The sequence below is a fragment of the Protopterus annectens genome, chromosome 3.part0 (genome assembly GCF_019279795.1).
Source record: "Protopterus annectens isolate FY-2018-M chromosome 3.part0, PAN1.0, whole genome shotgun sequence".
Classification (NCBI taxonomy): domain Eukaryota; kingdom Metazoa; phylum Chordata; order Ceratodontiformes; family Protopteridae; genus Protopterus; species Protopterus annectens.
The window spans coordinates 1,946,939,450-1,946,954,939 of record NC_056731.1 but is presented as its reverse complement, the minus strand read 5'-3'; the positions used below and the strand labels follow the sequence as shown (position 1 = coordinate 1,946,954,939).

The 15,490-nt window shown below is 39.3% G+C and overlaps 1 protein-coding gene across 1 annotated transcript in view; it reads left to right on the top strand.

Annotated features, from left to right (window-relative positions):
- The window catches only part of LOC122797232 (nucleoprotein TPR-like), a 1,117,229-nt gene that overhangs the window by 265,428 nt on the left and 836,311 nt on the right, over positions 1–15,490 (top strand). The window contains exon 5 of the mRNA XM_044066070.1: positions 11,815–15,225. Within this exon, the coding sequence (XP_043922005.1) occupies positions 11,815–15,225 (3,411 nt within the window). The remainder of the gene's footprint in view (positions 1–11,814; positions 15,226–15,490) is intronic.

The following is a 15,490-nucleotide window of genomic DNA, read 5'->3' as shown; positions in this document are numbered from 1 at the left end:
ATTTACTTGCCACCTGCCTGGTCACCTTGCATTCATTAACATGCGACTAAAGGACACCAATTACACAATTTGTTTTTAATTAACCAGTGATTTCCTTATTAGCCATAGCCAACCTTTTATTTGTTGGCTTTGTCAAGGGAATAAATGTAACCAAAAGACAATTTTGTATCATTTTGTAGAACACTTTTAAATCTTCTAATAAATTTTGGTTTCAACACTTGGAGTAAACTGTTTAATCAAACCTTTGCATTTGGTATATTGTAACCATTCCTCTTTGCCCTTCATAGTTTCAAGTTTGTGAATCTGCATTTTTAATGAACGTTTTTGATCTGTTGCTTGCATTCATTAAAATTCAAAGCTTACTCTGCAAAGTAAACCTTTTAGATGTCTGTCTTTGGCTAGTCTTTAATTAGTAATCAGGATTTAGTGATGGGTGGTTCTGTGATTTCCCATCATAGCTTTCCCCTGTTAAGTTCACTTAAGGCTGCTGATTTCTTCTGAAAAGTTCATGTATCAGTATCATTGACTTTCTTTTACCAAAATTTTATATTGCAAATGTTAGCAGTGTTTGAATCATGCTAAAATATCTGATTAGGTAGTCATTGTTTGGTGGCAGCATATATGTGACTTAACTTGTTCATCAACCTTTGTCAACCTATAAATTAATTCTGTCTCTTAAGTTATTTTTCCATTCATTATATTAGTGAAACCAAGTCAGTAATTTCTTCAGAGAGCAAGTCAAAGAATTATTTTTCTATATTTGTAATTGTAAATCCCCTTTAATAAATTTATATTGCCCACAATTTAACATATTTCACTGCCTAACACCATTTCCATTTGTCTAGACTTCACTCCCCTACGTTTAGTTTGTGTTTGTCAAATTGTGAACATGTCCATATATTTTGGTATTCTGTGAAGTCTTCCTATATAAGTCAGGAGGAACCTGTTTATTTTAACTTAACTTGGGCAGAAACATGATATCGGTTTATTTTAAATGTTATGTTAGATTCTGTGAATCTTTAACTACAATTTTATGCATCATCACACTGGACAAACTTACTGGAGACTTCTTTGTTGTTCCTAATCTGTAATGACTTCCCAGATCAAAGCTCCACATACACTTTCTGCTTCAGCTGTGTCCTGTTATGTGACTATTAAGTTATGCTAAAATGATGAGCCCCGACCAGAAAAACAAAGGGTGGGGGGGGGGGGCAAAACATGTCCTGTCCACAGATAGTGAAGTCTGGCTTTGTTAGTTTAAATGTATAAATAAAGACTTGTAAAAATAAGTAAGGAGTCATGCATTTAAAAGACAGTGAGCTGAAACACGTGTGTCTCTTGGGGCAGTTTGTATATATAGGTGTGTATATTTTTTTAAAATGGAGTCTGTTTTGGTAAGGTCTGTCTGATTTGGTCATATAAGCATTTACTGAGAGATTTTTACTTCTCTGAAGTTTAAGAAAATGTGTGGTAGCTTAATTGCTTAAGGTTGTAGCGAGATCTTTCTATCTAAGGGATGTTTCAGTGTATGCAAAGTATTTTGATTCAGTGGAGGGATCACTTGTCCTGTTTATAATACAGAAAGTGGACATTTTTTTAGCATGCTGCTGTTCGGGTCTTATTGGCCACTTATTGTAGTGATGTCATTTCATATGTTTGGGTTTTATAGAAATATTTGTTAGATGTTCATCAGTATCTTTGCTGAGTAGCCTTCATCTATATTTGTAGTTGTATCCTGCCCAGAACATAACAGCCAAACCAGTCTTATCAAGTATCTGGCTCTCCTCTACACATGTGCCCAGGCTGCTGTAGCATGGGTTTCAAAGGGAGAAAATGCAGCTTGGGTGCCAGAAACACTCAGTACATGTCCGTGTTTCACTGTTGCAGTCCTCACACTTGGGTTATTTGCCTGCAGGTAGCCCACAGTCGGCCTGATTACCAGAGTCTTGGGATTTCTGCATCGGATGCTGTCGCCTCTTCCATGACGTCAGGTTGTCAGGGGGTATAAAACATGCAGCTGATGCAATTACATCAGCTTTTCTTGCTGTACGGGAGCCCAAAGCAGAAGCAGTTCGCAAGTGCCGGTCAGCCGCTACCTGAAATTTTCATTTTTCAAGTTTCAAACCTGAAGTCTTCTAAAGCTAAGTAACCATTGGGGATTCTTTTTTCTTAACAATTGTCTTGCCTGTGGAAAGCAAATACCTCAGAGGTTTTCATTCTTGCTGCGTTACCTGTTTAGGCCCAGACCACGACGTTCCTCACTGTTGGTTTTGTGCCTTATTTAACACCCAAACTATTTGTTGGACTATCTTTACTGCTAAATTCTTTCGCTCTCGTTCTCCGTGTTCCGAAATGGCTTCGGTAAGCCACCCGACTACCGATCTTCCGAAAAACGTAAGGATAAAGACAGAGACAGACAGCATAGGTCCAAAACTGCTGACGACGCTTCCGTTAAGCTAGTCGCCAGTCCGCTGGTACTCAGGTGCCTTTGCAGCCTCTGATGCCCGCTTCTACAGATTCGCAGGCCTCTGCTGAGACCCATTCGGAGTCCGGTATGCCGCAAGATGCTTCTTCGATTATAGAACCTGCGGATATCTCTACCTTGGATGGGTCCGGAGCTGCTGTGCAGGCACCGGCGTCTGAGGGTGTATTCCAACCTTCCGATGTTCGTATTAAACCGACTACTTTGTTTCAGACTAAAACAACAGAGTTTCTCAGGCCCAGAGGTCGCACTACGCTTAGAAAACCGACAACCAAAAGTGCATGCTCAAGCTCCCATGCCACAGAAACAAATGCTTAGAATGGTTGAAGACCTCATAACTCTAATTTGGGGAAGCCAGCTTTCTCCCTCTAAAAGGCAAAGAATTGATTTCCCTTCTGATTCGACACACCATGAGTCCGATGACTTTGATCCCTCTGATTACCAGGACATACCCTTATCTACCTGTGAGGATTCAGATGCAGAGGATTCCATTCCCTCTGCCTCCCCTCCAGAGGACATTTCTTTTGGTGAAACTTGCATAACTTAAGAGAGCATTTCCGCTGGGAAAATAAAAAAATAAAATAAAAATAAAAATAAATTATATTCATAAAGTAGTAGAAAGTCTACTAAGAACTAAACCAACACAGGAATGGAGATTCTGCTGAAAGGGATGACTTTAATTAGGGGTACAGAGAATAGATAAGAAGGGGCTGAAATTTACTGGAGGAAACTGCCAGCTAGAGAAGGAAAGATAATAGAATGGGAAGAGGCCAAAAAGACATTTGGATTGCAGGCTAGTGATCGTCTTCCCTATTAGGGATTGATATCGGAGTATAGACAAAAGAGAAAGGGATAGGAAAGTCTTAAATGAAAGACCTGTACTGGTTGAGTTTTTAGTGAATCTAAAACAGAAGCTGCTGTTACAAAAGGGATTATTAGTAGGGAATGTAAAATATTGCAAGATAACTATAGGCATAAATCAGAAGAGGTTAGAAACGATTGGGAAGAGAGATAAGATATGCGGTTCACAAACAAACAATGGAGGAACATAGGATGTGTTTGTATAGATACTGTTATAGCCCCAGGAGACTCCAGATCATTTTTCCTTGTGTAGATGGCAAATGTTGGAGGTGTGATGGAGAAGAAATCAATACCAGGGAACACATGCTTTGGGAGTGTAATACTTAAAGGATTCTCTGCAGAATACTCTTTTTCAGGTGTACTGAGCAAGCAAATGAGTGTAACTAAGGAAATGATTTTTTGAGGTGGGGTACAGGATCTGAATTGCCTAGAAAGTAAGGCCTTGTAAAACTTAATTCTTGTGGCAGCCAAAAAAGCAAGTACTTAAAAATGGAGATCAGAATCTAAACCATCTGTAATTCAAGTAGTGAATATTGTAATGGGTAAAGAACAGGAATTGGAATCTTTTGCAGGAGTAGATTACATAGAAAAAATGGAAATTGTAGAAAGAATATATGAAGGAAAGCGTTTTGGAAGAGGAATGAGGTTTAAGAGAAGGCAGGAATTTAATTTATGTTGTAGTATTGCTTAGATTACACCACATAATATTGTTTATCATATAATGTTTGTTAAAAATGTGAACTTTGCCTATGTCACCATGATAATTCATTAATGGTTTAAAAAAGTCAGAAATCCTTCACAGTTCCTTCTCACAGGAAAGTGTTTCTAGGATGACTTCTAAATTTTTCCCTGCAAAAGGGCATTCCTAACTCAAGAGAAAGACTTGTATCTGGAAGTCTTCCTGAGATGTTCAGCATGTTGATCGTTTCTGTAGTAGCTTTAGATATACGGCTTGTATTCTTTGTAGGATATAACAACCGACCAGCTTCCAAAGTTTCATGTCACCTTTCACACACCCAGACTGCTAGAGCTGAGCTGATTAAAAAGACAGCTTTGGGTGCCATGCACTTCAGAACTTTCCTGCTGTTGGAGAGGGTTCTTCTGTGGTCTTTCGAGGATCATCTGTTGGTTTGTGCTGTCCTGTGCTGAGTAGATAAGCTCTCATTGGGGGAAAAACACTTCCACTTTAATATATTGCTGTTTTATTGTACTTTCATGTTTAGAAAAGTTATTTGTTCAGGGTAGGAGTCTGTCTTGATTGTTTTGTGATTTTGCACTTTTAAATAGGAATGCACTTTATTCTTGTCAGTTTAAAGGTTGTTTAAGGAAAACCATTTTCTCTGTGGAGACTTGTACATTTTGGGGCTGGCAAACTGTTCTGAAGTGCTTTTTAAAGTGTTTTTGTGTGGAAAATGACTTTTAAATATTTTTTCTGGCTTTTGAAGCTAGTTTTCCCCTAGAAAGAGGCAACATTTTCAGCATGACCATGAAACAAACTACCAGTACCGTGGTTGGTCCTACTAGCCACAAAAAAAAAAAGGATAAGCAAACAGCCTTTCCCAGCACACAGGCTAGCAATTTGCCTCAGCTGTAGGTTGGTGACTGTAGTTGACCATAGCTTGTTCACCAGACCACACATCTTTTACCCTGGATCCCTCTGGTGTATCTACAGCCACAGTGTACCAGGGTTAGCCATGTCCTCTGCAGCTTTTGGGGGTCTCCTCAGTTGACAAGAGAAACACTCTGTCTTGGGAGCAGGAATGGAGGGAAGCCTCCCTGTTTAGTCAGAATGCTGTGTCCATTCCTGGGAAGTTGCTGTTGCCATGAACACTGTTGGCTACACTTTTCCTGACTAAATGAAACTCAAAACTAAATATGTAGCTTCTGCTTCTCAAATTTCTTTAGACAGGAGTAGTTTACTGGGTCTGGCTCTGGGTTTAATTCAGGCTGTCAGTGTTTTTTAGTGAAAGAAATGGATACCTCTTTTCCTGAAGAAATTCAAGATTTTGATTTTGGACAAGAAAACGAGGAGACAGATGCAGGGTTTTGTCCTCAGTTTTCTGATTCAGACTCCAAGGAGAGTTCAGTTTCTGATTCTCTCTGTGGGGTTTCTCTTCCTCTGAGGCAATTTCCAGAATGTGCCACTGTTTTCATTAGGAGAACACTGGTTTTTCAGTCCCTCATAAAAATACTGTGAGCTGCTACAGAAGCAGTTTCCAGAACCTTCAGCCCCTCCCGAAGTTCTGTCAGGTCTGGAGGATATGCATCACTGCCTGCAAATTTCCAGACAGGTCAGCGATTATTGCTAACAATGGGAAAAAAGTATATCCTTCTGCAACTTTGATTTTCAGAATTTTGAGTAGTCAGGGTCATATGTTAAAGTTTATTCTGACTGTTTGTGAAAGTATGAGGAATGGTTTGTCTGTAGTTCCTTCTTGTGAGGAAAAATCTCCTTTAAATTGTTTCTTATAGGTTCATAAGAGTTTACTAGGATATTTGAGCCATTGGTGGGAGTGCAGACCAGGTGTTCCAGAACATTTGGATTGACAAGGTCCAGGAATCTCTTGAGTCTGCATGTTAGTGGTCGTATAAGTTTCCTACTTTATGGAGGTGTAGTTAAAATCCCCCGAGTAGTGTGTTGGGGGTGAATGGTAAGTGATTCTAGTAACTTCAGGTATGCGGAGTGGTTTTCATGGGTGAGTGACCTGTAGCTAGTGATGTAGTTGGGGATTTTGACTATAGTCAGCTGGACATGGAGTAGCTCAAGTGAGTCATTCTGCTTGACGAATGTAGAGGTGTCATTGTTTTTTATGCAAATGAAAACCTCTCCTTTTTTTTCCTTATCAGAGGATGGTCTGAATGTGTGATGGGCATTGTAGCCTTACACTGCTGGGGTGCTTTCTGCAGCCTTGATCCATGTCTGTGTATCTGCACAGATGCTTCCTGGGAGTGCAGTTTCTTGTTAAGATTCCTAGAATTGAGCAGCAGTACCTTCAGCTGGGCATTAAAAGAATTTATAGTAGATCTCTGTTTTGCACCACCTAAAAAAGCTACTGTGGGGGTGGCTAATGCCTTGGCCAGTATTTGAAAGCCTAGCAGCAACAGGTGCAGAACATTTCTGGCAAAGCAGGATGGTCTGTCGATCATGTCATCCCAGACTGACAAATACTGCATCTCCTTGGAATGACACCAGTAACTAAAACAATTATTGAAGTCAATCATTTTCTTTTTGTGTTGTGGTATTCCTGGTGAGGGTAGAATGCTTTTCAGTGCGAGGCTCATTCCAGCCTGCAACACTTTCAGTGAGGTTCATCATGTCTCTTCATATACACATGGACTATGACAGTGTCATACTGGTGCTTGTGGTTCAGTAAAACGAGTGACACTGATCTGGTGAATCCTGGCAATTGACTGTAACCTTCTCTATCCATCCTGGTGAGGGGTGCATCAGTGTGTCTTACTGTGGAGTCTCCTATGACCAAGATGTTTTCATGTGTGATGTTTTGACTTGGGGGCTTGCTTGTGTTGACACTGTGATGTGTATTTTTATGTATAAAAATATATGTTTTCGTGTTGACTTGGTTTTGTTTGCATGTTGTTTCCGAGGGCAGCATACTGGAGACTTCCGAGGTTTTAATGAATTACCTGTGTATACCTCTACATATGTAGATTTGTCTCGAGACCTTTATTTTGTGAGGGAAATTGTGTGTGTGTGTGTGTGTGTGTGTGTGTGTGTGTGTGTGTGTGTGTGTGTTGGATGACCTTTGCCATTTGATTTGTCTAAATGTCAGAGTTATGTCTCAGTTTTCATAGTGTAACTACATCTCTCACATTTTGAGTTTGTTTCTGGATTATCAGTTTGCATGGGACAATTGCTACATTGCCTCAGGATGCCCATGTCCACAGGGCTGGCCACAAAAATAGGAAAAAGCTTATCCATGTTTTCCATTTTTTTTTTTTTTTTTGCTATGGGTTTAAACAGGAAAACAGAGTAGGGAGATTTAACTAGACTGGAATGATAGCTCTGCACACAACTCAAATGCTTTTAGAGCAGCAGGGGGACTGGGGAAGGTTGCAGAGACAGTAATTCTAAGAGAAAATTGAACTCTCTAGTGTTTACATTTGTACTTGGCAGTGCTAACCACCACTGTGTGGAGAGTAGCCTAGCACAAATACTGGGCTTGTATAGAATCAGAAAAACAAGTTTTACAACAGCAAAGCCTACAAGACTAACCAGGAAAACGCACAATAACCCTTCAGCCAACAGCCCTCAACTCAAACATGTTTTCTACTGTACACTTCTGCCACAAGAGTGCAGTCAGAAACCCCTGCTAATGTAAAATGCTGGTTTAGAGCTCAAGTACAGAGAAACCACACAGTCTAGATACTACTGTCCTGTAAAACTAGCGGACACAAAGTAGTTAAGTACTAAAGGAGCAGCAGTGGAAACAGTTCAACTTTTAAACTCTACTAAAGTGCAAGGAATTTAACAGTTAATACAGGACTTTTGTGAAGTACAGTAAAAATAAACAGCAGATGTGCAAAATGATACTTATTTTCATTTTATCAGCAGATGGCTTTAGATGCAGCTGTGAAGGGCCTTGAACCCAAATTTGTCTTTTAGTCAGCTGAGCTTGAGCTGCTTGACAGGTTGGGGCACGTTGTGTGTTCAAGTCGTATCTCATTGTTTGCAGCATGCGTATCACTCCGTTAATGCTTCTTCCAAGGCTATGGTCACTGATGCTGTTTAGAAAGATGTTCACTATACAGATCACTGCTGCAGTAGCCTTAGCTGTATGGATTATATCCTGCCAAGGATATAACAGCCAGCCAGCTTTCAAAGCTTCAGGGTACCTTCCACATGCTCAAACTGTCAAGCAGCTTGAGCTCAGCTGACTAAGACAACTTTGGGTGCAAGGCCCTTCAGAGCTTTACTGCCACTGAAAAAGTGTACATCTCTGAACTTTTGAGGATAGACAGTCAGCTTCTTTCCTTTGCTGGGCAGGTAAGTTCCCTTTGTTGAGAAAAAAACTTTAATTTTCTTAATTTTGTTGATGTTTTTATTGCTTTCCTATTCAGGAACATTATTTTAAAGCTAGGAGTGTTTTGTTTTAATGGATTGTCTGGAGATTGTAGCATACTTTTCAGCTAAGCAGGCCATTTTGAGGTTCATGGTTTGGAAGACTATTTTGCTAATTGCTCTGACATCTGCAAGAGGACATCTAAGTTGGAAGCATTCATTTTCAGTAAACCATGTGTGGTTTTCCTTGGAGATGGGATTACTTTTAAATCACATCCCTCATTAACAGCAGTATTAGATTCATAGGTTACTTTGAATCCAGTCATCAGTCTTTCCCATATTCTTTCTTGAACTTAAAAACAGGGAGAAAGGATTCACTATATTCTGTGCATCCCTAAGCAATTCTGGTGTTATCTTGGCAGAACCCAGTCCTTCAACTGAACAGCTGTGCATTTCCTGTGATGGGACAGAGAAACTGCAGTCTCTCTCATAGCAAACTGTTTTCAGATGGTTGTCCCTTACTATTGCTTTTTGTCGTTTCTGCCATGGGAAAATGCTTCCAGGTGGGATCAAAGCAGGTTCTAATAAAACCTTGTATTCAGTGGCATATTGTAAAGGGGTAGACTCACACTATTCCAGAGACAGACAAGTTGGTCCATGGTACATACTTTTACAGAACAAACTAAATTCCTTCTCCAGGTCCAGAACAAGCTTTGCTAGGACAATTCTCCTGGGCTCCTGGAGCCCAGTCTTTCTTCCACCCAGGTTGGATGAGTTGCGGTAATCTACCTATATAGCTAAAGGCTACTGCAGCAGTGATACTGATGAACATAATTCATTTATGTAAGTCGCATTTTCCATAACAGATGTTCAAAGTAATCATTGCTGCAGTACCTCCATCCTCCTCCTCCTCTTTTTATTTTTAGGTAGTTTTTTCCCCAGGACAGTAGGCTGTGCCCCTGCTGGGGGAAACAATTCTTTATTATTTTTGGCTCTCAAGCTGCTGTTTTCTCCTTTTCCTGGAACTTGTGCTACATCAGCCTTGGGTGCATATGTGGAGAGGAGCCATAGACTTAGACTTGACCATCTGTAATTTTCTAGGCAGGATATAACCTGTATAGCTAAAGGCTACTGCAGCAGTGATTAATTTGAACATCATCAGTTATAAGTGCAGATTAAACAACATTCTTCTACAGACTGTTTTCCATCTGTCTCATGTTTTCTTTATGTTCATTTTCAAATAAAAAGGTTGTTTGACAAATGAGTTTTATTTTTCAACATAAAGGCAAAAAAGGTCTTTTAGCCTAGAAATTCAGCATTTGGGACAAAATATTTTTTAATACAATATCTGTTGGTGATTTTATTTCTTTGTCTCCTTGGTATGAAATTTCATTCACATTAATTTCCCTGCTGTGCAGACTTCTGCTTTGTCTAGTTGTTTTCATTTTGGTTTAGGCTCCGTCTTCCAAAATATTTCTGCATCCATTCAAAAGTTTTTAATGCTAAATCAGATTCCTCTTCAATCAGAATCATGTCCTTGTGTTACAGGAGCTTTCTCATTGGGCTGTTCTATTAAATCCACATTTTTTGTAAGTAGTAAGTCTGTATCATGTGATCGCATCTTACTTTCTGCATTCAATTTCTCTGCTTTTCACTTGCATATTGTGCTTCTCCGTCTGTTATTGCTTAGGGCTCACTTCCTTTGCTTCCTACATACGCCCTTCCTGCTCCTATTCCACAAAAAAGAAGGAATTTTCTTGGTGTCCTGACCAGATTTTCCCCAGTCCATAAATATTAAATGGGATTCCCCTGAAAACAGACTGTAAACCTAGGGAGATCAACTCTGTCAAGGAAAAAAAAAAAAAAAACTAAACGAACATCATCTAGATATTATGCAACTGCAAGTATGAATAATCATTATTACATGTACTTGATTTGAAGTGCAGTTTAGTCCTGTAATACTGAGTGGTATGGACAGGGTTTTCTGAGTGCTTAACTTCAGCTCCAAAAATTGAATCTGAATTGGCTAACTGGAAAATACCAAGAGGGATAGAAGTGAATAAATGGTCCAGAGGTGAGCTGAGTCTTTTACGCAGCAGATGTACTTTTTGTGACAGCACAGACAAGCTGTTGGGTAAAAAAAAAAAAAAAATGAAAATTCATTCTGTTGAACCTTTGCATATTGCTATATTGAAACCTGCTTCTTGAATACCTGCAAGTATTAGCAGGGAGCTAAAGTAGGCTGTATGAGTCAGCAGAAAGTGATGCAATTTTATAGTTCTCATAAAACAAGTCCATCATCTCATTTGCATGGTTCACTTGATGCCAAGTACTGTAATTGATATTTCTTTGCTTTGACATGGGCAGGTTATTGAAGTGGCGTTAACATTCCACCCCAGTCCAGTATTTTGTCTTGTTTACCTTGTGTTATGGTATTTTAGTAGATGATGTGTCAAGGTGAATGTGTGACTAGAATTTTGGGTACAGGAAACTAGCTCTTCATAATGCACACTGTTGCAGTGTTTGGCCACAAAATCCATATCGCTACTTTAGATAAAGTTGCGCATCAGTCTTTAAATTGCTTTTGAGTCCGAGGTTCACATCATCATTCATGCACAATTGTCTGGATAAAGCTGCATTCTGACATGTGTTTAAATGCCAGTAGCTTGCATTGAAGAGTGTGCTATCATCTCTATATCTGTATCCTTTGTGTGATTGATGGTCAAGATTTGAGTAATGTATTTTGGGCATCATTTCTTTAGTTAGTAAGTGCCAGACAGCATTTTATGTTGCTATCCTTCTAAGGTAAGGGACTTCTTAGAGCCTGCTGAGATGCAGAATTGGTCAGTAATGATCAGTGCATCACCCTAGTAAACAAATGTGTGTGGGGAGTTGAGTGTATGTAGATATATATTTGTATGTATGTGTGTGTAATGTAAGTAGCTGTCACCTATTTTGCTTAAGCTGTTTAACCACCTTAAATGGAGTGACCTTCTATATACTATCAGTTGTACTTTATTTACACAGTACCTTTCCAACTGATAGTGGCATACATTAAGTAAAATGTTTAATTTTTTCAGGAGTTTTGTATAGTGATGAACTGACATGAGTATTACATAAAATGAACCACATTCACTCTTAAGACATTACTGAATTGAACTATCCATTACAGCTTAATTGTTTCTCTGTTGCATGTCATTAAATAATACATCCAGTGTCTTTTTTTACATTGTCAGCATCATACCACAGTAATTTTAAAAACTGTTCTCCGTCAAGGAGCAGAATCTGTTATTGGTGTTTCTTTCACATGTAGTTAATATTGTTTTCTTTAAGCTGTTGTGCATTTTACCTGTAATGTAGCATTTGGTATAAGTTTGAGACTATACAGAGAAGTTTGCTTTAGGAGCATTAGAATAATCTTGCTTTGTTTTTCTTTCATTCTTTGTGGAAGAATATGCTAGCCTGCAGTTGTCTGGGAAGAGCAAGCTGATTTATCCATCTAGGCTTACAGGAAGCCGACCTCGTAAACAAGGTTCCCGTGTGCACGATTTCACTTCAGAAAAATGTGGTTTTGTTACTAAATGCCCTATTCAAGCTGTTGATACAGCCCTCATTGAGACAGCAACCACTGGAACTCCCATTTCAAAAAAGTTGCCCTTTTCCCCACCTGCAAATCTTAGTCTAGTTAGCTCTCCTGTTCCAGTATCTGAACTGGAGTTTACTGCTGAGAGGGAAGGAAATCATAAAGCAACTGCTGTTTTCTCTGAGATATCCCCATTAAAAGCTGTACATGACAGTAAAGAAACAGAGGGGCATGCTTTGCTGTCTGCTGACTCTGCTGAAAATGGGGTGAAGATTGCACAGCCCTTAGAATCAGAAGTTGTTAAAGTGGTTTTTGAAAAAAAGAAAAAGAGGAGGCCACGTATGCAGATGATGGACTTTCCAAATAAAGAAGTAGATCCACAAGTCCAAAAAACAAATCCATTTCTTAATGAGTTCCAGTCAGAAGGAGTTTGTATGGGAAGTTTTGCAGGGAATCCTGCTGCTGTTTGTACATCAGGAAAATCTGAACAAATGCCAAGCATAGAAGGACAAATCTCTTGGCAGTTGCATCCAGAAATTGAAACTAAAATTTCAAGCACTCAGCATGATAAAATATCAGCTGACCAGTACAGAAATATTGAAGGAAAGGTTTCTGGTAAGAACAAGAAATCAAAAAAGAAACACATGAAAGCACAAAGCTCAAAGACCGCATATCCTACTGTGGAAGATGCAAGTACTGCCCAGTGTCCACATCATTTGAAAGCTGAGATAGCAGATGAAGTTAGATTGAATAAGAATAGTCAAACCCAAGAAGGAGGGTATGCATCTGAAGCTGGCTTTAAGTATGGAAGGGTTAAGCACTCACTCAGAGAAAATAAACATAACACAGGCTTTTTAGAGAATGTCCCAAATGAGTCGCAAATTCATACAGACAGTGTTGGTTTTGCGGAGATTCGTTGTGCCTTTGAAGAGGTAAAGATACAGAAAAAAGAAAATGTAGAGGGACCTAAACTGGGTAAATCATCAGTAAAGCTTAAAGAAGAAGAGGAGGTCCAATTAAAAACAGAAATTTTGACAAGTAAGCCTGCAGACAGGCAAGAGGGTAGGTTGTCACCCAAGAAGTTGGTGCCTGTGGAGGAACAGCCTGTGGACATACCGACAAAGAATAAGTTGTCCCCTCAGAAATTTGTGTCAGTAGAACAACAGCATAAAGATTCAAAATCTAAGAAAGCTGAGATAAATGATAAAGAAAGAGAAGGACATAGTCTTTTAGTGGAATTCAAAATTGATAAAAGGCAGTGTGATGGCCAAACTCAAAAAGATGTGCAGCAAAGTAAAACAGAGGAACAAATAGAGGTGTTACTCTCTACCAGCAAGCAAGTGGATGTGCAGACCTACACAGATAAGAAAGTATCGTCTACAGATCTGATTGAGGAGTTGCTACTTTCTGATATAGAAAAAAGTGCTGTCAGACCAAAGAAAGATGAATGTGGTGAACAGAGTAGCATCTTGGAGCTTGTTGACAGAGTAATAGATACAATGAGCACCGAGGACAGAGTACCGGGAGAAAAGTGTGCAAGTACGTGTCCTGAAATGGAAGTGAAATTACAAGAAGCCAAAGGTAAAGATGAATTTTGTAAATGGACTGCAGAACAGAAAGATGCTGATGCATGTAAAACTGTAGCCGAATATACTCCTCAAGATTTTCAGGTAATGTGTGATAAAGGACATTCAGACTTCAGAACACTGAAAATGGAAGACCAAGACAGGAAAAGGCAGTCAGAGGAGCTGACCACTAAAGAGACTGATGCTGTAATACAGAAGGATGAGGCTCATCAGTCAGCAAAAGATATCGAGAGTTCATCTTATAAATTAGTTGTAACTGAAGAAGTGAATGCGTGCACATTCAATGAATATAGCTTAAAAGAAAGCAAGATAGTTGCTAATGAACAAAAAACAAAAACCCAGAAAAATAAGTCTAAATATGACAAGAAACAGAAACACTCAGCTGGTACACCACAGAGGGGTGTAAAAACTGAGAAAAATGGCAGTTTGGGTAAAATGGTCACAAGACCTTCTGATCTACATTGGGGTGAAGAGCTTAGAGATTACAAGGCTGAAAAGAAAACAAAGGTCGAGGAGACTATATTTGCAGAGATGGGTGTCCAGTCCCAGAAACAGGAGGCCGATGGTAGAGAGAGAGACACAAGCAGGCTGGATGATACTGAGCTCTTAAACATACTGAAGAAAGATACCCAGTTTAAGAAATTGGTGGAAGGTGATAGAGAAAATAACACAAGTAGGCTGGATAATGGCACTGTAATCCTAGAAATAAAGAAAAAGGATACCAGTTCCAAGAAACAGGAGACAGATGAAGAAAAAGATGCAAGTAGGCTGGCTGATAATACACTGTTCCTAAAGGCACAGAAAGAGGATATGCACTTCCAGAACAAAGAAGCCGATGGAGAGAAAGGTGCAAGTAGTTTGGATGATGACAGTGTGCTTATAAAAGCACAGAAAGAGGACACCCACTCACCAAAAGAGGAGGTAGATGATGATAAAGGCATGAGTAGGCTGGATGGTGATACTGCACTATTAAAAGTGCAGAAAGAAGATATTGGCTGTGAAAATGTAGAAAGGCCACCTGATGTACAGTTTGACTTCAGATCACAGAATAAAAATGTTAGTGGAGAGAAGACACCAGAGCTGGCTGATGAAAATTTACATGAAGCACTCCAGAGTAAGGAAGGTAGAGAAGAAGCAAAAGCAGGAAGTTTGGATGAAGCATGTCTGACTTTTGAGGCACAAACAGTGGTAGCTAGTGATACAGATAGTCAAGCTGAGACATTGGGTTCTGCGCATGTGATGGAAGTACAGGGTAAAGCAGATGAGGGAGAGATTCTAATGTCAGATGGAAAGCAAAACAATGTAGACATATTGGAAGAGAAATTTGGTGATGAAGGTGATAAAACTGACAAGTTGACAGGCTTAGGCACTGGAAAATTTTATGGTAAAGACAATAAAGCTGAGAAACTGGATGAGCACTTAGATAAAACACAGGCAGCTGATGAAAAGGCTCGGAGGCCAGTTTCTAATGAAAAGGATGTGAAAGTGAAGCAGGATAAGATTGGAGAGAGAGCTAAAGATTTCAAAAGTGCAGCAGTAAAAGAGAAGACTTTGAAACCAGTTGAACTTAAAGGTTACATGAGACCTACAAAAAGCAGAGGATTTTATTCTTCTCAACAGACAGACAGTAATCTGAATAAGCACGAAAAGATCAAGCAGTTTGAAGACAAGAGGAAAGCCCATCAAAAACAAGGTTGTGTATGTATATTGTGTGTGCGCTTAAACAGCATAAATTTTGAGATGCCTGCTTGGATGCCTTTTACTCACCAGCATGGCTGTTTTTGCATTCTTGGATGATGGTGTGTGACTTATCTTTTTCATTATGAATTTAACAATGATGAAAAGTGCATTTGTTTTGCAGTTTTATAGGATTTCCCTATTGCAAGCATTTTTTTGACAAACTTGAAGAATGGTGTGTAACTTACCCAGTTTAGTGTGCTTTTAACTGTTGAGAGGAA